The following is a 26321-nucleotide window of genomic DNA, read 5'->3' as shown; positions in this document are numbered from 1 at the left end:
TCTCATTCAACAACTACACTTATTTTATCACTGACATGCCATCTCTATTGGAGGTTGTGGAAAGGAAATGCTTACAGTACCTGAAAGAAACATTGATTCATCTGATTTTTAAATAGATTCCCAGAGTCACTGCTGACAAAGAGAATTGGATAACAGCCAGTAGGAGCAGACATGAGATCAGAACATAAAAATACCGAGTGATAGCAACGATCACTGGTAACTTGAGCACTAGCATAACCCAGGACAAATGTAGGTGAGAACTGATGTGAAGATTTGTACATGTCCTCAGAATTTCCATTAGAAACAGAGTCTAAATTGTATGTGATAGTTATCAGCTACAAAAAATGTATATTCTTGGGTTAACAATAGATTGATTTATTAGGCTGAACTTTGCGCAGAGACTGTGGAATGTATTGGAAAGTTGTAACAGTTAGGATGGTGTGACAGCTCCCTAATGCTGTTACACCTCCCGATGTGTTTCCATGGAGGCAGGCTGTGCAGACTTAGGGTTCTCATATGGTGCTGACATCAGATTCTCAATGCCCATGAACGTCTAATGTTTGTGGTGGGGCTACCTACTGGGTGGGGCAACCAACTCCCAGGAGGCAGCAAGAAGTTAATGCCCCACTTGGAAATTGTTAGCAGAATCTGCTGGCATTGTCCAGAGTCAGACTGTGCACCCCCCCACCCCACGCCCCACACACACATCTTCTGCACTGAGTTGTAAAGCCAGCAGAGACTTAAAGAGGAACACCTTATTTTACCTGAGGCTCACTGGAGATGTTACCTATTAGGGAAACAAAACGTCTGGTCCAGCTCAGTGACCAAACCTTCATCCAGAAACACCTTATCTTCTGCTTGGGCACCCTACAGCCCAGATGCCAATTTCAAAAAACCTCCCTCTCCATCCCCCAGTTCCCTTCCCAGCCCCTCCGCCACCATGCCACTGCTCCCTGCCTCCAACCTGATTTATTCCTCCCATCGACCAACCAGGTCGTACCCTCTGACTGTCTTCATCTATCCCCTCTTCACCACCTTGGCCCCTCCTCCCCTTTTATCTGCAGCTCTCCCACTCCCAACCCCAGTTGTGAGGAATGACTACACCCAAAATATTGACTTCTGCACCTCCTGATGCTGCCAGGCTTGCTGTGTTCTTCCAGCCTCCTGCCTGTCTAACAGAGACTTAAAGGCAAAACCAGCTTTCCAGAAGCAGGCCAAAGCTTGGGCCACCAGAAAAAGGCTGTGGAATGGCTTCCCTTTGATGTTGATGGCCCTCACCAGTAGTGGGCCGCCTTTAGTTGATGTTTTTAATTGGTATCCAAGTAAATCTCCATTTTGAATTACTGTTGCATTTGTCTTTCTCCTTCAGCAGTTTCCATCTGTCCTGATGGGGACTGTAAGCTGGATAGTGATCTGGACCCCTCTCATTGTATCTCTTAACTTTGGAAACTGCTCACTATTGTTTGATAAATTGTACATGGAGGGCTGTCCAATTATGGAGCTTGATGAGAAGTATGGTTTAGAGACTGATGTATTACCCTAATGTCAGTTTTTGATTCCCGTGAGAATGTACACCTCATTATTTCTGTAAATTAGCATGTTATGGGTGGTTCATTGTATTTTTTTTAAATTAGGATATCATATGAAAACTCCAGGAGAGTAGGATGTGGGAATTTCATGGCTGTTGACCCAAAAGCAGTATGCTTAGAACAGTTTATATGTTCTTAAAAAAAAAGCCCCTGAAATCTAATTGCTTTAACAACATTTGCAAAGGACTTTTTAAAATCTTTGCATTGTGGAGTTTGTAAAGGAATTGATTAGAACGTTTTAGTCCAATCCGAGTTGACTTGCTAACCAACCAGCAACCTCTCCGACTGCAGTAGAATTTGCTATGATTGTTTAAAATTTTGTGTTTATGCATTTGTCTCCCCGTCTCAGCGGTTTTCAAATTCTGTACTACCAAGTGACTTTTTTTGTCATAATAAGAACTAAAGGTCCATTTGACATGGTGACCCTTGACTTGGCAGCATTAGTAGCAAGAGAGAAATTATGATATGGATGTCGTCTGCCTGACAGGCACTAAGGAGAGACGTGGCACAAAGGAAAGTTCCAGGCAGAATGAAATTGATACATGAATGCAGGAACTATTGGGCACACTGTTTAAGCAGGCTTACAAAGATCCAAAACCCGGAATGATGTGTAAATAGCTTGGAGATACTGAAGATCTTTGTATTTTACCAAAAATGACCGTGGTGTTAATGATTTTTAAAAAAAACCTAAAATGAGCTCCAGAGAGCTACACTTTCAGCACTTTTGTGAACCAAATTATTTATATCATAATTTGAAATGCAAATTAACCACTCTGTCATGTATAATGTGATTAGGCAAGAAGAGACAGCAAAAGAAATTTTACTGGATAACATAAGAACAAGTTGCATTTTTATTCTAAGGTACTTCACAGAAGTCTTATCTCACAAAACAGGTGAACAAAAACTTGATCAAAGAGTTTTTTTTTCAAAGGTATGACTTTAAAGTGTGATAGTAAGGTTTTAGAGAGAAAATATCCCAGCTTTCATATAACTGTGAGATTTGCCATTGAAAATGTTAGGGCGGCACGGTGGCACAGTGGTTAGCACTGCTGCCACACAGCGCCAGGGACCTGGGTTCAATTCCCGCCTCAGGTGACTGACTGACTGTGTGGAGTTTGCACATTCTCCCCGTGTCTGCGTGGGTTTACTCCGGGTGCTCCGGTTTCCTCCCACAGTCCAAAGATGTGTGGGTCAGGTGAATTGGCCATGCTAAATTGCACCTAGTGTTAGGTAAGGGGTATATGTAGGGGTATGGGTGGGTTGCGCTTCGGCGGGTCGGTGTGGACTTGTTGGGCCGAAGGGCCTGTTTCCACACTGTAAGTAATCTAAAAAAAACTCCACAATTCAGTGCTTTTGAACACCCCACCAAATTAGTAATCAAGTGAACATGAGTAATCAAGTCACCATAGTCTTACTAGACTATAAGGGCTACTCTGTCATTAGACAGAGAGCCACCATACTTCAGTGAGGGGAGGGGTCTTTGTGGTAACCTTCACTAGTGAGGGAATTGAACCCACACTGTCAGTGTTATGTTGCTTTGTAAACCAACTGTCCAGCCATCTAAGCTAAACCAGCCACCTCTTTGGTTTATGGATAGCAAATATGAAACTTGTATTTTGACGAGATCTTAGAATACAATTACAGCAACTCTGGCATATTTTCACTTAGAGTCATAGAGATGTACAGCATGGAAACAGACCATTTGGTCCAATCCGTCCATGCCGACCAGATATCCCAACCTAATCTAGTCCTACCTGCCAACACCTGGCCCATATCCCTCCAAACCCTTCTTATTCATAAACCCATCCAGATGCCTTTTAAATGTTGCAATTGTACCAGCCTCCACCACTTCCTCTGGCAGCTCATTCCACACAGGTACCACCCTCTGCGTGAAAAAGTTGCCCCTTAGGTCCCTTTTATATCTTTCCCCTCTCACCTTAAACTGATGCCCTCTAGTTCTGGACTCTCCCACCCCAGGGCAAAGACCTTGTCTATTTATCCTATCCATGCCCCTCATGATTTTATAAACTTTTATACGGTCACCCCTCAGCCTCCGACGTTCCAGGGAAAACAGCCCTAGCCTATTCAACCTCTCCCTATAGCTCAAATCCTCCAACCCTGGCAACATCCTTGTAAATCTTTTCTGAACCCTTTCAAGTTTCACAACATCCTTCCGATAGGAAGGAGACCAGAATTGCACACAATATTCCAGAAGTGGCTTAACCAGTGTCCTGTACAGCTACAACATGGCGTCCCAATTCCTATACTCAATACTCTGACCAATAAAGGAAAGCATACCAAATGCCTTCACTAATAATTTACTAGAGGTAGCAATTGAAGTATTTAAATTAAACACAGATCAGCAATTGTTTAATTCAAGAATATACAACATGAGGGGACCAATAGGGTACCTATTAAAGTATATGTAAAGTAACACTCCAATAATATTGAATGAGTTACGTTGTACTTAGCTTAATATTAGGAACCCAAAGCTGCCAATTTGGTGTCAGGTAGTAATAATGTTCTATCCCATCCACAGTAGTCATATAGTTACACTGGCTTAGAGGGTTCAAAATATTGGCTTTCTTTTAGATATTTTGCTTTGTCCAACCTCTTATCGCTCAACAGTACTACTACATACACCTCCACAGAAATATCCACCTGCAAATCTAACTCAAGCTTACTGTTACCAACATTCTTCTCTCTACCTTTGGCACTGCTTGACATGATTTTTCCCGATGCTTTTCTTGCCATGTCTAAACTTTCTACCTTTAATCTGCAAGATTTACTTACTGAAAGCTCAGCTGTCCAGATCCTCTTCCCCTCAAAGTACATATCATCCATCACTCCCATCCTCCATCCTGTACATTAGCTTCAATGTGTTAACTGTAAAATCCTCTGTTCAATCTCTTTCAGCATCTTACTCCACCTGGTCTTAATAACCTTCTGCAGTTGTAAATCTACTGTCACATAATTTAATTGTTCGGTTCTGACATCCCCCCCCCACATTCCCACCCACTGATGATAGCCTGCTTCTCCTTTACATCATATGTAAACGTTGAATTGGGTGTAGAAATAAGTCATTCAGCCTTTGTAGCTGGTTCCACCGTTCAGTAAAATCCCTGCTAGTCTGATTGTGACCTCCACTCCACATTCCTACCTAGTCTCAGTAACATTTGACTCTCTTGTTATCTATCCACTTCAGTCTTGAAAATACTCAAGAACCCTGCTTCCACCACTGTCGAGGGAAGATAGTTCCAAAGACTCATGACTCTTTAAGAGAAAAGATCCATCCTGATGTCCACCTCAAATGGGAGTCTCGTTATTTTTAAACCCCTGGATGTAACCTCATCCTATCAGCTTCCATCTTGTCAAGTGCCCTTGGAATTTTCTATGTTTCAGTAGGATCACCTCTCATTCTTTTAAATTCCAATAGATATAGTTCCAGCCTGTTGAATATTTCCTCATACAATAATTCCTCCAACCCTGAAAATATCCTGAGTATCAGGTGAGTGAACCTTCTCTGAACTACTCATGGATTTATATCCTTTCTTAAATAATGAGACTAAAACAATACATCATCTTATGGGTTCAATAAAACAGTCACTTTTACAAGTGATTCTAAATGCTTAACTCTTCCTAGAGTTAAGTCATATTGACCTGTGGATAAACTTGTGAATCTGAAACACAACAGTCACATTCTCCATGTGATCTGGATCAGAGACACGTGTCTTTTGCTCAAGAAAGACTTGAATTAGTACATCCATAATTTTGTATAGTGCTACAAGAAATAAATAATGTATGCCATGCTTTCCACGATTTACTAAAATATTCTAACCAGGAGATTGTCTCACTCTTCCTTCAGCATCTCTGCCTTTGAGCCTGCATAAGGCTTTTATAGCTCAGAGTTTGAGGTTGATTGTCCTTGCAGCTTTCCTTTGATTCTAAAACTCTGACTCCTTTTTATATCTTTCCTTGATTTAGCTACATGAAAGGACGAAAATATTGGTTATTGTAGCGATGCCCTGACAAGCCAACAGATCCCTAATTGTTCAGACTCGGAAAAGACCAACCTTAGTTTAGCACATATATAATTTGAAAAGAACTTCAGAAGTTCTTACAACTTTTAAAAAAGGTAACTTTTTAAAAATACTTCCTTTAGAAAACGTGAGCAATTGTGCTTATAATTGCATACCAGTTAATAATGACAATATTATTCCCAGCTGTTTGTAGAGAGAGAATTACTGAATCAACCAGAAATGATACCTCTGTTTTACTCTCCATTGTTGCTGCCAGACTTGGAGTTTTTCATTTCTTTTTAATCTGTTATTTGCCATTGGTTCCTTCTGCCCTCTGTTTGTTTGCATTCCATTGTTTATCATTCCATTTTCAGAATAGGAGCACCAACCTCAGACTCTCAGAAATGTCATCTTCAAACGGTTGTGAGACAAAAATAGGCTACAATTTATTATTTTCAATTTACTATTAAGTACACATTTCTGTGGGAATCATACACATACTCATGTATACTTTTTAATCCCCTAGGGTTTCTTATTAATTGGTCCAATAAATTGTTCCTCACTTTGGTTGGTTGTTTTCTATTAAATTGGTTTTCCAATTACTCACTATCAGCTAGTTCAATATAGGTTTAACTGTGTATTAACTGATTCACTGCCTCTGTTTCACTGTGTTCAACCAGCTCTCAGATTTTTTTTTTCCTTTGCATCCTTCATTTCTCCTGATCATTTTTATTTTCTAGTAAATTTTTGACTGATTCTTCTCATCTAATATTCATAAACTATCCCTTTACTCTCTCCTTTCTCCTGCACTTTCTTTCTAAATTCTGACCACCTGAAGATTTCTTGAAGGCTTCTGGATTGGTCTAAACAATGTCCATTAATCCACGCTGCCAATGCCCTGAAGATCTAACAACTTGTAACTCAAAATTAACAATCACGCAACACCAGGTTATAGTCCACCAGGTTTAATTGGAAGCACACTAGCTTTCGGAGCACCGCTCCTTCATCAGGTGATTGTGGAGGACTCAGTTGTAAGACACAGAATATATGGCAAAAGTTTACAGTGTGATATAACTGAAATTATACATTGAAAAATGCCTTGATTATTTGTGGAGTCTTTCATCTGTTCGGATACCATGATAGTTTCACTTCTTTCATGTGTAAATCACAAAACTTTTTTTAAAGAAGTTGCATTCTCAGGTTAACTGTAACAATTGGTGTTAGCTAGACAATGTGCTGAAGGTGTTAGCCCCCTGAGTTCTCTGTCTGTACCATAATGTTTATACTGATTCTAATCTAAAAAGTGCGATAGAAGTGTTTTACATAAATTCATGCAGTTTTTGAACAAAGTACAATGTAACTGTGCAAGTACAAATTCACCCCACAAATGTATATGTATATGTGTGCGTGTGGGTATTTGTTTGTATGTGTGTGTATCTCTGTCTGGGTTGGGGGGGTTGTGAGTGTGAGAGAGAGTATATATGTGTGTGTAAAGTGTCTTAAATCTGTGAGGGGGTGCATGTGTGAGTTTGGGAGTGTGTGTGTCTGTAGGAGTGTGTTTGTGTGAGAGTGTATATGCGTGTGCATGAGTGTAGAGTGGTCTAAGTCTCTGAGAGGAAGCATCTGTGAGTGTAGGAGTGTGTGTGTCTGTAACGGTGTGTATGAGTGTCTGTGTATATGTGTGCCCCTGTGTAAATATGTGTGTAGGAGTGTCTGTGTGTATGTATAGTGCAATGGCGGTCACCTGAATTGTGACATGAACCCAAGATCCCGGTTGAGACACCCCTTATGGGTACGGAACTTAGCTATCAGCCTCTGCTCGGTCACCTTTTGCTGCTGCCTGTCCCAAAGTCCGCCTTGGAGGATGGTCACCCGAAGGTCTGAGGTCGAATGTTCTGGACTGCTGAAGTGTTCCCCAACTGGGAGGGAACATTCCGGTCTGTTGACTTTGTGCGGAGCCCATCCATCCATTGCCATAGCTTTTGCTCGGTTTCCCCAATGTACCATGCCCCTTGGATGGGGCCATCCATCCATCCCTCCTTGCCAGCAACGTATAAGATAGACAATGTTGGCTGCATCACATGAGTACCTGCCACCTACATGATGGGAGGTGTACCCACATGTAATGATGGGACCTTGGGTTCATGTCACACTACAGGTGATCACCATTGCACTATACACACACGTGGACACTCCTACACACGCACGCACGCACACGCACACACCCCTCACAGATTTAAGACAATCTACATACACACATATGCACTCTCACACTCACAACCCCCAACCCAGACAGACACATACACACGCAAAGACCCACATGCACACATATGCACATACGTTTGTGGGGTGAATTTGTACTTGCAGAGTTACATTGTACTATGCTCAAAAACTGCATGAATTTATGTAAAATACTTCTATCTCACTTTTAGATTAGAATCAGTCTAAACATTATGTCACAGACAGAGAACACAGGGGGCTAACACCTTCAACATATTGTCTAGCTATCACCAATTGTTACAGTTAACCTGAGAATGCAACTTTTTTTTTAAAAAGTTTTGTGATTTACAAATGAAAGAAGTGAAACTATCCTGGTATTCGAACAGATGAAAGACTCCACAAACAAACAAGGTATTTTTCAATGTATAATTTCAGTTACATCGCACTGTAAACTTTTGCTATAAATTCTGTGTCTTACAACTGTGTCCTCCACAATCACCTGATGAAGGAGCGGCACTCCGAAAGCTAGTGCTTCCAATTAAACCTGTTGGACTATAACCTGGTGTTGTGTGATTTTTAACTTTGTACAGCCCAGTCCAACACCAGCATCTCCAAATCTTGTAACTCAAGTTTTCTTTGCATGTTAAACCTTATTAATGAGAAGTTAATTCAATACTCTGTAAATTTAAAACATTTATCGCTTATGTGTGACAGCATGCCTAATTAACCCAAAACAACTAGTGAGTGGATAACAACTAAAGGTGATTTAGGCAGAAAAGTGGTAGGGAGAGTGGAAGAATGCATTCAATACCAAATAATGGTCTGCCATGTGCTTAAACGGCGAAAAGGATCCTCCAGCCAATAGCTTTAGGTTCTGTAAGCAAATTTTCCTACAGGTAAATACATAACCGTCGCTGGGAGTTCATCTTAAAAATTAACCTTCAGTAGGGATTCCACCATTCGCAAATAAATTCCAATCAAACAAGGTTGCTGTGATTGCTGAGGAGGAACCTTTTGGTATTGCAACAAAAATATTAGAGTTATAGCTTGCTAAAGATTTGTGCTGAAATATGCAAGTTGTGTGTGGGATCATTCGACGGAGAGAGGTGTAAATGGGATTGAAGTGATCCAGAGATGTACGACTCGGTTGTGTACGAATCAAATATGGGAAATATACCAGTGACATGTCATTTATCAAAGATTTCAAATAAGAATCACTGTGACTAAGGAGGAAGTAAAGTAGACTGACTGTATTCTGTTAAATATTGACTGTAGTTAGAGTCATAGAGATGTACAGCATGGAAACAGACCTTTCGGTCCAACTTGTCCATGCCAACCAGCCATGCTAAATTAATCTAGTCCAATTTGCCAGCTTTTGGCTCATATCCCTCCAAACCCTTCCTATTCATGTACCTAGCCACATGTCTTTTAAATGTTGTAATTGTACCAACCTCCACCCCTTCCTCTGGCAGCTCATTCCATGCACACACCATCCTTGGCTAGAAAAAGTCACCACTTAGGTCCCTTTTATATCTTTCCCCCCTCACCCTAAACCTATGCCTTCTACTTTTGGCTTCCTCCAGTCCGGGGAAAAGACATTGCCAATTTACTCAACCCATGCTTTTATATACCTCTTTAAGGTCACCCCTTAGCCCCAGGGAAAACAGCCAAAGTCTATTCAACCTTTCCCTATAACTCAAACCCTTCAAACCTAATTGACAGAAACAAGTACCTGGTGCCTCCAGCAATAACAAACTATAATGTTTATAATCAGACTAACTATAAGGACCATTTGTCTCCAAGACAGTTTCCCTTCCACAGTGAAACAAGCTGCCAAAGAAAATAATCATAGTCCCAACACTTGAAATCTTCAAGACCCATCTTTAGATTACTTTGATTTATCCATTTTCATTCACAAGACTACTGTTTCAGTAGGACATCCCTGGTTTCATGAACTGTATCATGTCAATGTGAGTGGAAGACAGATATTAGTCTGTGCTGTTGAAACAACAAAAACAAAGGACAGAAGGTGCAGATGAAGCCCAAAGAATGACGGACAGAAGACCACAAGAACAAATAAGTGAATTTTGGTAGGAGGAATAAGGAGATGACGTGTTAACACAGACAAGGTTCTGAATGAGCAGAACAGGCCCTAGCAGGTTAATTGCTATGGCTGCCGAATCTAGAACATGAGGGCGTAGTGTCAGGATAAGGCAATAATCATTTGGAACAGAGATCACGAGAAATTTCTTCACTTAAAGCATTGTGAATCTTTGGAATTTGGTACTCCAGAGAGTAGTGGATGCTCCATTGTTGAATACTTTAAGGCTGAAATACACAGATTTTTCATTTTTTGGGGATATGGAGAGCAGATGGGAAAGTGGAGTTGAAGCAGAGGATGAGCCTTAATCATACGAGAAGGCACAACCAGGTCAATGGGCCATATTGTCTTTACTCCTGCTCCTATTTCTTTCGTGCTTTCTTCATTTAGCAGACTATTTCATTTTAAAATAAAAAGAAATTGGCTTTTACCAAATTGAATTTAAGACTCCCTGGAAAAGAAAACGTGGCCACTTCCAGCTCATTTTGCTAATGGGATAATCGTGCTGGTGGACAATGTTGGAGCACAAAGTCCACAGATTATATTATTGCGTTTAAATGAGAAGAGTAAGTCAAGCAGAGAGAGAGAGAGAGAGAGCGAGAGGGGGGGAAATTGAGGGAAAGGGGTGAGAGGCAATGCAGGTAAGTGATAAAAGTGTGGGAGAGGAGAGAGGGAGGGCAGGATGCGTGAAGAGGAATGGCAAGGTGCATGAGGAGGGAAGGCAAGGTGCGAGAGGAGGGAGGACAGGGTATGTGAGGATGGAGGGAAGGCAGAGTGTGTGAGGAGGGAGGGCACGGTGTGTCAAGGAGGGCAGGGTGTGTGAGAGGAAGGAGGGCAGGGTGTGTGAGAGGAAGGAGGGCAGGGTGTGTGAGAGGAAGGAGGGCAGGGTGTGTGAGAGGAGGGAGGGCAGGGTGTGTGAGGAGAAAACCCCAGGCTCACTTCCAACCCCTGTTGTCATGTGAATTTTGTCAGCTTCAGCTCCGAGTGGCCCTATCAGAGACAGCACAAGGTCAGAGTTTGTCACACTTAACTCCTCAGCTCGGCCTCAGTCACCACCTCCTTCCCTGGTCCTCATGAATTGGGCTGATTCTTTTTCTTTCTCTTGTTCTGCTTGGCTTTGTGATTAAGCCTTGCAACTTGCCATACTTTAATATTTACATTATCAACCTGTTGGTCGTGAAATTTTATTGGGTCATGTTTATAGTTGCGGCATCCTCATCTTTCTGAAGTCTACTTACCACCCCTGAGGAAGAGAAAAATTGAAATGTGCCTCACTCACTGCCTCCTCCAAACCATCCACCCCCCCCGCCCTGCCCCGCCCTGCCAACCTCAACCCACATTAAATGGTTGGCCACCCCTGAACTAAAGAGCGACACATTCTCAAATCATTAAAAGGCGCAATGAAATTTAACAAGGTTGCTAATATGCAAATAAATCACTAAAATCAATTTTTAAGAGGAACAGTATTAAAAGGTACACGGATTAATTAAATATGTATCATACCTTGGTTAGGCTACACTTACTATGGACAGAGTTTTTGATTGTAAGTATTGTACTTCCAATAGATCACCACATTGCCCATAAAAAATTTCCTTCGGAGTTTTTTCCTGTTAACCTTGGAATCATGATGTCCAATATTACGCCTCTTCTACAGCCCTGTCCTGAGACTAGTTAGGGCCCAGCAACTCGTTCTGAGACGTTTCAGCTGTACATCTGACTAGTTTAGCCGGTTAGCATGGTGGCTGTTCCCAGTGGGTGAGCAGAGCACCTGAACTGGACTGTTGCAACTTTTTTACATTTTAAGAACTTGGGGACATCCCGAGAGTCAGGGGTTAAAAGAACAACCATTCCATCCACATTCCTAGAAATATTTTCCGTGTTGAAAAAAAGGTTGCACAGGAACACCTGAACTGGGAGCAATGCTGTCAACCGGACTGAATTTGAACCAATAATTTGTGATGGTATAAATATGTAAATAGGTAGGATTCAAACACACGCGTAAGTGTATAAAGGGTTGTAGAAAACCATGAACCAGCTTTTAACAATCAATCACTGAGAACCGTGATGAAGGTTAACATTCTTTTCATTCCAGCTGAATAAACTTTACAAACTTTAATTAAAGTATTTCTATTAGAACAGTGACATTATTTGTTGGACTCACTTAAAATTGTTGACCGTGATTGTCTTATTCAAAATTCAATTCTTGAACAATGAGTTACTCTTACGACATTAAAATTTATCTGTAAAAATTCCGACCATAATGGAAGTGAAGATAACTTTGTCAATTTTTAATTGGTTAAAACACTTGGTATAAAAGTGTATTTTTTTCCCCCTTTGCATAAAGACTAGTGGCAAGTCTTCCGAAGGCAGATCACAGAAGTAATCCTGGTGATGTTTGATGGAACTTTTCCTCCAAGTTCCATCAAGAATCATTGCTGTTAGATTAGATTCCCTACAGTATGGAAACAGGCCCTTCGGCCCATCAAGTCCGCACCAACCCTCTGAAGAGTAACCCATCCAGACCCCTATCCTATATTTATCCCTGACTAATGCAGCTAACATTACGGGCAATTTAGCATGGCTAATTCACCTGATCTGCACGTCTTTGGATTGTGTGAGGTAGCCCCCAGAGGAAACCCACGCAGACATGGGGAGAATGTGCAAACTCCACACAGACAGTTGCCCGAGGTGGGAATCGAACCGGGGTCCCTGGTGCTGTGAGGCCACCGTGCCGCCCCCAATGTTAATGTGCCTTAGCCTCCAGAGCAGACAATTAATTTGGCTGCAGCATTCAAAAGGCTAAGGTAAATATGTCGGGACATCATCAGATTAGTCAAAAGATAATGACGGACGGAATTTATTTTAAAAATGCAACTGACCAGCATTCCGTTTGAATATAATCAATATCCTTCTGTTCATATTTTTGTTTTTAAACACGTGACTGATGTGGCAGACCCCTTTGCCAGGGGTGGGGGCATGTAAAATGACTGACAAGCCTTTCTGCCTACCCCCAAACTAGACTGCATAACACAGCAAATGGGTGTGTATCCAAAGTTAGCTGCCCTGCCACCGTATTCAAATCAATAACTAGTGTTCGGTTTAGCTGATTACCAAGGAAATAGGTGCTATCTGGTTATAACAAAACCAGCAGGGGAATGGGAGAGGAATTGAGCAGTCCATTTTCCCCATCTTTAAAGGTTGAGGATATACCTGTGCTGGAAGCCACTTTCTTGTTGCTCCTCCTTGCTGCCTCAGCTGCGCCCACTACTGGCCTAGAGCTGGTAGAGCTGTCAGCCAGGCTGCTTGTCTGGCAGCTTCGAGGGTGGGATTTCCACCACTGCAGGCTTCCCGCTGTCCCTTTGTGAGCTAGGTTAGCCCATCACCCAGTGTATTATGGCTATGGGACAGGCTTCTTCAGATTTGTGTCCACTGCCTGCCAACTTACTTCCAGAGTTGTGGTGGTGGGGGGCCGTAGATTTGGGAGAGAGGTTGTGAGAACTTGGTCCTGCTCCATATAATCCAGCCAATGAGCCCTGATACAAATCCGTTTGGGCCGAAAACTGCAAAATGAGAGTTAAGATTTAGAATTTTGTTTGTCTGTAATGTTTCCTTCGGCCATCTGGGGAAGGCATTGACTCCACTAAAATAACAGAGGAGGGGGCTACCGATGAGATAAACACACTGTGTTTATGTGCGTGTGTCCCAGAGTTTGATTCCATTGCTGCCTTACAGTTAGATGTTACCATTTTAGATGCCAAGAGGTAAACACTTACAAATGAGTAAGTGATCTCAGAAGAACATACAGATTTGGATGGAATTCCTGTGGGATTTGTTACAAACTATCAGCCCAGCAACCAAGCAACCACAACCTAATGCTCAACCCAAACACAGGATGATCTAAAGAAGAGCAAAGTGCATATTATGCATGTGAACGTCTTTGTCCAATTTATTTTATATTCCAGGAATTTGACAGCATAATGTCAAAAGCTCTATTATATATTTGGTTATTAGGAGAAGTAACAGATCATGCCGTAGTTACCGTCTCAGTACGTTTTTGTTAGTACAGGTTAGGTGATGGAAGTCCTGGTGATGGGAGCACTTGATTCAGAGAGATATATGTTCAACCATGGATCAATTCCTAATCACCTAGTGAAACCCTGTTGGTAACCTGCAGTTAACTGACTTTAATTCCTCGGCATTGATTAGAGGTAAGCATTGAGTATTTGTTCTTGTTTTGGCATTTGGACATCTCAAAAATATGGGTATTCACTGGCCAAAATTCTGACCAATGTACAACTATTCCTCAACCACAAAGCTGCATCCACTCTCCACAACCACAGAACTTTTACTCTAATTTACTTTTCCTTTATTATTTAAAAGGGAGACAAGAGACAGCACCATCATTTACAGGGAACCAGAATTTGTGGGAGATAATAGTTGACCTATGGAAAGGAATGACGTTTCCGAGCTAAATTTTAACAAAGTTAATCTTTCAATCCAACATTTTTACAAGCTGCAGTTCAACTTGTATCTATCAGAATGTTGGAAATTGTATTAGCTTTGTGAACATTTTAACAAAGATGGTTTAAATGAATTATGTTTATTTGTGTGACAGTGCATATATGTATTTTTAAGTAGTTCAGCTGTAAATAATTTCATCAAATTTTCTCCTATGTATCGATCTTCAACCATGTTCCTTTAAAATTTTACAGTTACTAATACTTTTTTCTATATTTCTTTAACATGAAAATACTAAGTGATGATTGTTTCTGTTTTATTTTAACAGTCTCCACGAACCCCTAACTTTTCAGATATGAAAGCTGTTCCAATTCTGCTGAATAATATGAAAGCAGAACCTCCAGAGGACTTACTTTCCACCGATCAATATCAGACGCAAACTGAGCCAGTGGACTTGTCCATTAACAAAGCACGAACATCACCAACAGCAATATCGTCATCACAGTCCTCACCCAGCTCAGTGACAACAATCTCAATTTCTTCAATGTCCTCTTGCTCTCCTCGATTGACTTCATCCCCAACTGTGATTACATCGGTGTCCTCATCATCAGGAATGTCAACAGTATTAGCATCAGGCTCCATTGTGGCATCTTCACCAGCTATTGGAGGCCAACAATACTTGCACATAATCCATCCAATGCCACCTTCAAATCCAATGAACTTTCAGTCCAGCAAACTGAGTCATGTACATCGCATTCCAGTGGTTGTACAGTCTCTTCCTGTAGTCTACACTGCCATGAGGTCTCAGAGGAACCTCAACTCCACCATTGTACTCCCAATGTTAGAGGATGGCAGAAGTCAAATGAAAGGTAAGAGCATAAAAATAACTTATTGGACAACATTAGAATTGGAAATACTATACTAGTGTAATGAAAATGTCCAATGCAAATAGGTTTTCAGCCACCATTTCACTTGAAGGCATTTGAATATTTTGCAAAACCAAAGTGCATATTTTTATAAGTACATAAAAATTTGTCTCCACCCTCAATCTTTATAGGTGATATTCTCATACCTCTCTGGGTTTTCTGCAAATATGCATCATTTTCCCTCTAGATTGTTTGACTGTTGATTTATGCTTGATTCCAAAGGATGTGTATAATTTTTATCTCTGGTTCCTAAATTTTAATTCCCTGCTCCATCCCTGCTCCAGGTAAGCATTTCTTTCTGCCTCACCAAATGGGCTAAGGGAGGGAGAACTTCTAACCCCATGCAGAAAGAGGAAAATATCATGGTGATCTAAGCAGTATTCTGGTACACCAGCATACCATCACCACATTGCCTGCATAATCAGTTTAATCCTTGTGAGCTGCTTTGCTCCATGCACTCAGCTGTGTTGAAGCTAAAATCTTCTAGACCAATTCAAGTCACAAAATAATACAGTTGGACATCACATGGTGTTGATTTACTGTGCCTTTGTGGTTCCACTTTTGCAAGGAGGGGTGGCCAGAATCGCTTATTTGCAAAGTCTGTGAGAGATGTGCTGTAACAATGAAATGATCTTGATTGCTAGCATCGATCAACTTTAATAAATCAAACTTGAAATAACGATATTTCATTATTTGTGGTTATAGATTTGCCTTGCAGTTACAATGTCTTCCTTCCACATAGAGTCGTAGAGATGTACAGCATGGAAACAGACGTTCAGTCCAACCCGTCCATGCTGACCAGGTATCCCAACCCAGTCCCACCTGCCAGTACCCGGCCCATATCCCTCCAAACCCTTCCTATTCATATACCCATCCAAATGCCTCTTAAATGTTGCAATTGTACCAGCCTCCATCACTTCCTCTGGCAGATCATTCCATACACGTACCACCCTCTGTGTGAAAAAGCTGACCCTTAGGTCTCTTTTATATCTTTCCCCTCTCACCCTAAATCTATGCCCTCTAGTTCTGGATACCAAAGAAAAAGTAAGCATTTTCCCCAGGATGGAGATGATGCATAAATTATTGAATTGAATTGGGAAAAAAAAACAATTTGGTTAAATTGACCAACGTGATAAGTTATATAATTACTTTTAGGCATTAGCAATAAACATGTTATCGCAATTAAATCTAGCAATGAGCAGTAAGCAGTTAGACAGGCACATGGACAATGCTAAATAATATGTCAACTGTTTGTAACCTTTATGTATGGAAATGAACCATTTCACTTCTGGATTATCTCCTGCTGCAACAAATTTTCAAAATGGCCTGGGAAGAAGAATGTTTTCAAGAACCCAAGACAAAACTTTGATAAGGAAAATTGAAAGAAATACAATCTGACCTTCATAGAGCTTTCTGCAGAAGACCCACCAGCATCATGATGTTGAAAAGTCACAGCTTTGTTCCTGTTTTGTTTGCAATATATTTTTGCTGCTATGCAGACCACCAGATCCTATTTAAATTGAAAACAAAATGATTTGAAATGTCGCAGGAACCACAGGAACCATGTTCAATGTCTGAATATGTTGCACAGTATATGAGAGATTTCCCAGATGCAAGCATTAGACACTGTTGCTATGACAAAAGGTGTATGAGATCCAAGAAAGTAAATAGAGAACTGTTTCATTGGAACCCGAGTTCAAATTGTACTGAATCCAATCTTCTAACTAGTCCACAAATGACTTGGCTACTCCACATGCAAGAAGGGAAAAAACATCCTTGAGATTTCCTGGTGGCTTAGCATGGAATTACATTGTGGTGTCTGCATTTGCCCTTCTTGTAATGAAAGTGAATATAAGCAATGAAACTGCTACAATAAATTGCCAACAAAGGTGATAGACTTCAATTTGCAGTATGCATATTAGGACAATCTGTTTCCCAGTATTAGGAGGTTACATCTTGATATAATTGTCATTGTATTTTGAAGAAATATTTGTATTTTTCTAGGTACAATGGCTGCTATAGATCATTGATGGTTTAGATTGCCTATTGCTGTTCTCGCAGCTAAGTGGGAAAAGACATCTTCTCATTCACCTTAATCAGCACTTTGCAGTCTTTCAAATTGAGCTTTGGATGCTATACCGTGCTGTTCTGTCACTCAAGAGAAAGTGAGGACTATAGACACTGAAGATCTGAGTTGAGAGTGCAGTGCTGGAAAAGTACAGCAGGTCAGGCAGCATCCAAAGAGCAGGAGAATCGGCGTTTCGGGCAAAAGCTGATTCCTGATGAAGGGCTTTTGCCCAAAACATTGATTCTTCTGCTCGTTGGATGCTCCCTGACTTGCTGTGGTTTTCCAGCACCACACACTCAACACTGTTCTGTGACTTGTCTATCAACTCCATTTTCAAGATTCATTTCTTCTCCATACATTTTATTAGAAGATGTTTCATTGCCTAACCCAGGTTGTAAATTGGTAATCCCTAGTGTAGTCCTTAGTGGTAAAATGATATCGTGCAGCACATCAAAGTGCAGTGTAAATCTGTAGTACTGTCCCTCAAAAAGCCATCAAGGCTGAGATATCAATTGAAAATTGACTGTGATTGATAGATTTTTGTTAGTCAAGCATGTTAGCATTATAGTTATGGTTATGACTTTTTAAAATATAAGTCTTTCTTTATAGTTTATTCGTGGGATATTTGTGTCACTGGTTAGGCCAACATGGGCGAATTGTACTGAAGGGTCTGTTTCCGTGCTGTTTGATTATATGACTCTATTTATTAACCAAACTTGGTTTCTTTTGAGAAGGTGGTGTTGAGTCACCTTCTTGATCCACTGCCGTCTGAGGGGGCTGTCACAGTAGCATGAGAAAAAAAGTTGAAGACCTTCTTTTGTCTGCAAACCTTTATTTATCTTGTCCTTTGTAATATTGACGTGAGATCAAAGCCTTACTTCTGACGTATCGGAAGCTAGGTTCCTTTTGAGAAGACAGTAGTGCCCAAGGGGTAAAGACATGCTGTCCGATCAGAGTACATCGTGAAGAGGAGAATGATATAGATTAACAAATTTCCACCCCTAAATAGATCAGAAGTATAAATTTAGACACAACTCTTGCAGTAGCTTACAGCTTCTAAATTAGCGACATAAAGTTCTCAGATCAACAGTGCAATGATCTGTCCTCAAAAGGAAGGCAGGGAATCCCCAAATGTTAAGATGCTTGATATTTTCAGTTTGCTGATCTTGGCCTGAGACATTATGAAAGACCTGACAGGCTCAGCGACTGAGATTAGTTGTTAGCCAGTTCAACCTTTTAATCTCCATATAATTTCTCAATGTCCCTGAATCTTTAGTATAGACACACTAATCACAATACTAAGTTTACTGGTAGAGTGTTTCAAAGAGAACAACTGTATATGCTAGTCTAATATCCTTTAAGAACTAAGGGAAGCCCTGTCTCTGCCCTGGACCTGACTCTATGAATCTGGTGGGGTCTGAAAACAAGAGACTAAACTGAGATTCCAAGAGCCAAAGGACTATGAAAAGAGAACCCATTAATCATTTAGAATGCAAGAAAAGATTACACTTTATTATAAATATAGAAAGTGAAGCCTTTATTTTCAATTTGACAATGTTCATATTAGTGTTTAGTTTATTAAGAGGATACACATCTGATGGGAAGTCTTTTGAAAGAGAACTAGAGTTGACTTCAGTTCAGGTTATAAGACTGACTTGGTTAAAAGGACTTTGACGCAAATGAAGCATTTATTGTACTGCAAATCTTAACCAATATCTTTGAACACAGCATGTTCAAGTATTAGGCTTCTGTTATTGGATGCATAAGTGAGATAACAATACATGCTGTTGAGAATTTGCAAATTGGCCAAATATTTCAGGACAATGTGATTTCTAGATCTCTGGAACGTGTTGATATTTTACGCCACCCTGCTGTTTGCTTTATACAAAGATCTTGGTTGGATTTACACAAATTATAAATGAAACTTGATACAAAAAGTAAACTTTGGTAATGAATGGTGAATGTAGCTTTTTTAACAACATGATCACTATGAATGCCCAGAAACCAATTTTAGTTGATGTGCCATTGTTTTTGTTGGTGATAGATTGTTCTAGAGACTTAAAAATGTCAGTACTATTTTAAACAAGTATTTTTTTAAACTCTCAAGTCAGTGTTTAGAATTTGACTCTAATTCACCCTCCTCTGCACTGTGCTCTTTCTTAATCCTCAATCCTTTTCCTTTTTAAATTTCTTAATTGGATCTGGGCTTCAGTGAGCTGCCCCTGGAACCCAGAAGGTTGTTGGAGCTGCAAGCATCCAGGCAAGTGATGAGTATTCCATCACCCTCCTAACAAGCACCGTGTAGATGGTGGACAGGCTTTGGGAAGTCAGGAGGTGAGTTGGATGCTGCAGGATTCCCTGCCTCCAACTTGCTGTTGCAGCCTGCAGTATTCACATGGCTAGTCCAGCTCAGTTTCTGGCCAATACTAACACCCAGGATGTTGATAGTGGGAATTGGGTCAGGTGATATTTTATTTGTCCTGTCATTTACTGAGATCCCAGATGCTGTGCATCAGCAAGTTATAACACTCAAAATCTTAGTACTGGAGGATGCAGTAAAAGATCAAACATGATGCACAGTACTCCCTCTAATATTTTCTCAGTGTATGGACCTCTGAGGTCTGTGCACAGCAGTGACTTCTGAATGTGTGTGTCAGTGCAGCGGCACACTGACCGCCTTGATCGGCGTGCACAAACTTCAGAAGAACCTTGGAGTAGCAACACAGGCTGGAGAGGGCACTAATGGTGCATTATTGTGAGAAACTCCATTCAAGCATGGTTACTATTGGTAGAATTTTTCTGGCCTGTGAGTAGTTCTTTCTTTGTGGCTGCTTCCATGTTCACCCTCATCCCCTAGCATCTCATGACATGCTCTGTGGCAGTGACTGTCTCCATGCTTCATCCGTGGAAGTTGGTATCGGCAAACCGTCAGCCTTGTCACAACATTGTGGCTGATCACCGACCAACTCAGCAGTTCAGGCAGCATCCAACGAGCAGCGAAATTGACGTTTCGCTGCTCGTTGGATGCTGCCTGAACTGCTGTGCTCTTCCAGCACCACTGGTCCAGAATCTGGTTTCCAGCATCTGCAGTCATTGTTTTTACCCCACCGACCAACTCAGAACTTGTTTCAGTACTTCACTACTGTACTCTGGAGCTAACCCAAAGCTTGTATTGTAATTCTGTGCAAGACTGCTGTGTGCACTGTGAGATGTGTGGATCTTATCCACCTGTGTTGAATGCATCATGGGGCTTTTAGCTTGCTTTCTTAGCATTCGCTCACTTTACACTGATTCAGATGCACCTCTGTTTTGTCTGTTTCAGCATAGAGAGAAAGCCAGCCAATCTGCATAGCTACCAGCACTGCCAGAACAAGTCAAGATGGTTGGCATGTTGCTGGACAGCACTTTGCTTTCATAGCATGTTCCTGCAAAAAAGGGGTGGCACGGTGGCTCAGTGGTTAGCACTGCTGCCGCAGCACCAGGGTCCCAGCTTCAATTCCAGCCTCAGGCAATTGTCTGTGTGGAGTTTGCACATTCTCCCTGTGTCTGCGTGGGTTTCCTCCGGGTGCTCCGGTTTCCTCCCACAGTTCACAGATGTGCAGGTTAGTGAACTGGCCATGCTAAATTGCCCATAGTGTTAGGTGCATTAGTCAGAGAGAAATGAGTCTGGGTGGATTCTAAACTTACAGAGCAAACACACTGTATGTGCCTCAACCAAATGGCTGTGTTTGAAAGTCAAAGCAGAGCAATCCTTAGTTAAATGAAAGGGTAATTTGATCTGTCAAGGCATACCCTTCAGTCAGTCAAGCGCATCGTTCGATCTCAGTCAAGGAATTACGCAGTTCTCCAAAGTCTGTGTACATCAGTGACTTCCAAAGCCAGATATCAATGCATTGGCATGCTGAGCTTCGATAGAATGTTGCTGTGAAGCATGGATGCATATTTAACGTGGTGGGCAACAGAAAATGGCATAAAGAAATTTGCCATGGGCTATGGCAGGATAACCTCCATGAAACTCTGGGTGGTACAGTGGCTCAGTGGTTAGCACTGCTGCTGCACAGTGCCAGGGGACCCAGGTTCCAGCTTGGGTGATTATGTGTTGTTTGCACATTCTCCCTGTGTCTGCGTGGGTTTCTGCCAGCTGCTCTGGAATCCTCCCACAGTCCAAAGATATGCAAGTTAGGTGGATTGTCCATGCTAAATGTTGGGCTGTGGGGATAGGGTGAGGTCTGGGTCTGGCTGGGATACTTCTCAAAGGGTCAGGGCAGACTTGATGGGCCAAACAGCCTTTTTCTGCACTGTAAAGATTCTGTGGAGTTCCCTGAAAATGAAAGTTAGCCAAAATTTGGGAGGGTTTAAGCATGTGTATTAGTATTTTACTGCTTTTTATTACCTATATTTTGAAATTTGGATATACATGCAATACCCTTCCTTAAAAATGTGCCCTTTCAATTGCATTAGTTAATTTTAATGAAAGTCCTGTTGAAGCAAAAGGATTGCATTTTAAATATTGGCAACTGTAACAAATGGTAAGGCGTGACCGACAAGACTGGAAAATGTTGCAGCCTTGGTTTAATTTTTTTTTACAAGTTAAATCTGCTGAACATTTTGAAGGGATTGAATTTAATTTCTGCATTTGAAACACAGTTAATTTTGGCCAACATGAAATAATATTGTAATTGGAACCAGGTCTTTGGCCTGCCTTTTGTTACACATTCTTTTGAACTCCTTGATATGATGAAATGAATTAGTGTTCAGGAAATAACTTCCCAATAGGGTGTTGATTTCCAGCTGCTCAGGTAGTGTTTTGATGGGAAAACGAAGATGACCTTTTCAGTTAACTTTATTTTTTTTAACAGTGTTTATTTTTGCAGACAACAAATCCCACAAAATGGTTTACTTTTGATCTGAAAAATCTGCAGTCACCTAGAGATACTGAAGCAGAGAGCAGTGCTGATGAGGTAGTTTTAGTGCCAGCGATGAGAAGCAGAGGTTTATTTAAATGATGGAACTGACATTGCTATTAACCACAACCTTTGGAAGTACACGTGAAACTCTGAACAATTTGAGAAATGTGGGGAAGCTGAAGAGGTCAGTTTATTGAGCTTACTACAATGTAATGCATCAAACATTGCTAGATTATCAAAAATTATTGCAATTGCTCATACAACTTATAAAACATTTGCACAATAAATGCAACTGCTGTTTCATGCTCATGTCAGGTAATCGCACCATCTTTCAGTGCATGAGATGTCCATAAAACCCAACTGTGTCTGCATCCACTTTGTCTCTCTTCCCACTTCATCTCACCAAAAGCAACCTATGTCAAGATGATGAGGTCTTAATTTCATAGACTTCTGCTCCATGTTTAGCCACTCTCTATTTAAATCCCAGAATAGCTCCTTCATCTAAGTTTTGTTTCACAGTAAATTACAGCATGGCTGACTCTTTCTGGAATGTAACTTTCAGTCCAGCTTAGTCAAGTCACCCGTCACTGCTAACTCCAACGTTAAATGCCAAACTGAGGAGAACCAGTCTCAACCTTGCTGGATCAGATACAGTGAGGAGATAATGGTTTAGATTTTTTTTCAAATCGCGTATACTAAACTAATCCCAGAAACCTGCTGTGCCAGAGCAGGCTGGTTCAGCCCATTGTACTACTAACTCTTTAAAACTGCTATCCAATTATTGATACTCTCCTGCTGTTCCCCTATGGCTGGGCAATTGTCATTGATTCAAGTATTAATCCATTCTCTTTTGAAAGTTCTCTTTTCAATGGTGACCCTTCCCACCCCAAATAATTGTCGGCAAGTAAAAATGTTTTTTTCTGTCTCACCATTGGTTATTTGTTTTGAAAGGCTTCATTAAATCTGCCTTTAGTCATCTCTGGTCTGTGGAGAATAATCATATCTTCTTTGGCTTCCACTTGATATGATGTTGTTTGAATAAATCCGTTGAATAAGATTGATAAATCACGAAATATTAATAATGAGCTTTGCATCAATCACAAAAATATTGCTACTATCTACATCCTTTGGGTTATTATTGACCAGAAACTGAACATGACCTGCACATAAATACACTGGCTACCAGACAGGCCAGAGGCTAGGAATCCACACCACCTCTCCACTGTCTACAAAGTACAAGTCAGGAGTATGATGGAATACAGTCCACTTGTCTGGATTGGTGCAGATCCAACAACGCTCAAGAAACTTGACACCATTGAGGATAAATTAATATACTTGTTTGCTACCTCCATCTGCATTCACTCTCTCTACTACCTATGTGTAGTGGCAGCTGGTGTACTATTTACAAGATAAACTGCAGCAACACAAACATCCTTCAAAACACACAATCTCTACAACATTGTAGGATATGGACAGCAGATATTTACAAATACCATCACTTGAAACGTCACCTTCTTCCTGACTTGGAGCTAGATTGTTGTTGTTTCACTGCTGCTGAGTCACTGTCCTAAAACTCCTTCCCTAACAGCACTCTGTGTGTCCTTACCATACACAGATGTCAACATATCTGAAAAACAACTCATCACCACCTTCTCTAAAGCAATTACGAATGAGGGATATGAAGCAACTACTGGCATAGTCAGTGATTCTGTGAACAGATAATAAAAAGGGTTAAAACACAATTTTGAGTAAATAACAATTTTATTGGCCTCATTCACATAAATACCGCTACCTGCAAGTTGGCTCTTGCTGAGGTACAGTTCCATAAATGTTTGCTAAATTTGGTTCTTTGTTTAAATAACTATTGTGTGCCTAGATGTTGGGTACTTGTATAATATTAGACAGGGATGTTATACCAAAGTTAACTTGATTCTGTCCTCAAGCAGATTGTATGCATTTCAATGAGCTTCAATATTCAGCGATTAAATATGGTTGAATGCTCCCATCTATAGGCCAAGAACTCAACACAGAAACAGGTTATTCTATCCAACTGTTCCATGTCAATCTGCTTACTCCACATGAGCCTTCTCCCACCCTTCTTCATTTAACCCTATCAGTATAAGTCTTTCATTTTTTTCAACCTGTGTTTGTCTATATTTCCCTCAATAACATTTATTTTGTTCTTTACCTCAACTGCTCCTTGGGATGAAAGGTTCTGTACTACTAACCCTTTGCTTCTTCTGTATTCTTGTTTGGCTATATGAGTGACTTTCTTATATTTATGACCCCTAGTTTTAATCTTTTTCACCATCTTCTGTACATTTGTTCTGACAAATTTCATAATAAATGTAAACGCCTTTTATCGACAGAGCAAAACGCTAATGCACAACAAAATAACATTATATATTAGGAACACAAAAAATGCAATGCAAGTTTCCAAGTACAGACAGTTAGCGCAGTACATTGTAGTAAATCATTTGCTTTTGAATCTATATGGCTACAAGGCATTTCAGCTTAAAATAGTTTTGCCCTATTAAGTTTAAATTTTCTACATTTGTTATTATATTCCATGATTATTCCCTAATTGTTCAAGTGCAGATCTGTAACTGTCAAGATGCCAACTTACTTCCCAATGCCCATCACAATTTTTCAGCCAATCAACTGATGACATATATATTGGTATATAAATATGAGGTAATATAGATTTCCTCAGAAATATCCAGGATATTTTATTTTCAAAAATTACCTTGCCCTTTACAATTGCCAATTCATGACATAAATTATTCACCTGTTAGATCAATATTGCAATAATGTAATAATGTTTTGAAATTGCACAAATTACTTATGTTCAGTTCTGGTGTCCCTGCTATAGGAAAGATGTTGTGAAACTTGAAAGGGTGCAGAAATGATCGACAAGGATGTTGCCAGATTAGAGGGTTTCAGCTGTAGAGAGAGGCTGAATAGGCTTTCTCTATTTTCCCTGGAGCATCAGAGGTTGAGGGGTGACCTTTATAGAGATTTATAAAATCATGAAGGGCATGGATAGAGTAAATGGACAGGGTCTTTTTTCCCAGGGTAGGGGAGTACAAAACTAGAGGACATAGATTAAAGATGAGAGGGGAAAGGTATAAAAGGGACCTAAAGGGCAACTTTTTAGCACGAAGGGTGGTGTGTTTATAGAATGAGGCTGGTGCAGTTACAACATTTAAAAGAAATCTGTATGGACAAATGAATAGGAAAAGTTTAGTGGGATATGGACCAAATTCTGGAAAATGAGACTAGATTAGGTTAGAATATTTCGTTGGTATGGATGAGTTGGACCGAAGGGTCCGTTTCCGTGCTGTACATCTCTATGACTCTATGACTGTATACAGTAATGGTTAGGAAGAAACATAACCAGTCTGATATTTCTCCTTACTTTTCTCCTTTAATGTTTATCACCTCATCTTTTCCTCTACATCAGAAGCTGAATTGAGCATAACTGCAGTCCTTCATATGCATGACATTAATCTTAACCTTCAACCTGATTTATACTATGTATTCAAATGGATATCAGGTTTCCCCAGTCAGAACATTTGGGATTTAATATTTTTGTGGAGAATTTTATGTTGTCAGCAGGAATGTGTGCATTTATCTACCTGTTTAATACAATGATGCTCAGTATTCTAGTTAAAGGAAAAGCTGATCTATGAAACTTTGCTGTGTATGATGTATGTGTAAACTTCAATGATTTTAACAAGCTCACATTAGAAATACTTTTGACTTTATTAGTTGCTGTCTTGTGTCTTTTGACCCCAAATCAGAAATTTGAGCTAGTGTCTTTTAATACTGGTTAAAAAAAATTACGTGGCTTCCTCACATCACAACTCTGATCAAAATGTTTACTGCTGGCACCATAGCTGCTTTTCATCTGGTGAATTCGGAGTAAGTTGCTTTTCTTCTGCAAAGCCTGTGACGATGAATATCATCGAGGATTCTTCCCTCGTCAGATGAGTTGCCAAAATCCTGGAAAAATGGTGCAAAATCTGTTGAG

At 40.5% G+C, this 26321-nt stretch overlaps 1 protein-coding gene across 4 annotated transcripts in view; it reads left to right on the top strand.

Annotated features, from left to right (window-relative positions):
• Positions 1-26321, top strand: part of klf12b (Kruppel like factor 12b) — a 286186-nt gene that overhangs the window by 182236 nt on the left and 77629 nt on the right. For all 4 annotated transcript variants that reach the window (XM_060825893.1, XM_060825892.1, XM_060825891.1 and 1 more), the window contains one exon: positions 14716-15256. In XM_060825893.1, the coding sequence (XP_060681876.1) occupies positions 14743-15256 (514 nt within the window). In that variant the 5' untranslated portion in view covers positions 14716-14742. The remainder of the gene's footprint in view (positions 1-14715; positions 15257-26321) is intronic.

This window comes from Hemiscyllium ocellatum, chromosome 6 (genome assembly GCF_020745735.1).
Source record: "Hemiscyllium ocellatum isolate sHemOce1 chromosome 6, sHemOce1.pat.X.cur, whole genome shotgun sequence".
NCBI lineage: Eukaryota > Metazoa > Chordata > Chondrichthyes > Orectolobiformes > Hemiscylliidae > Hemiscyllium > Hemiscyllium ocellatum.
The sequence above is the reverse complement of the archived record's forward strand: the minus strand, read 5'-3'. Positions and strand labels throughout refer to the sequence as shown.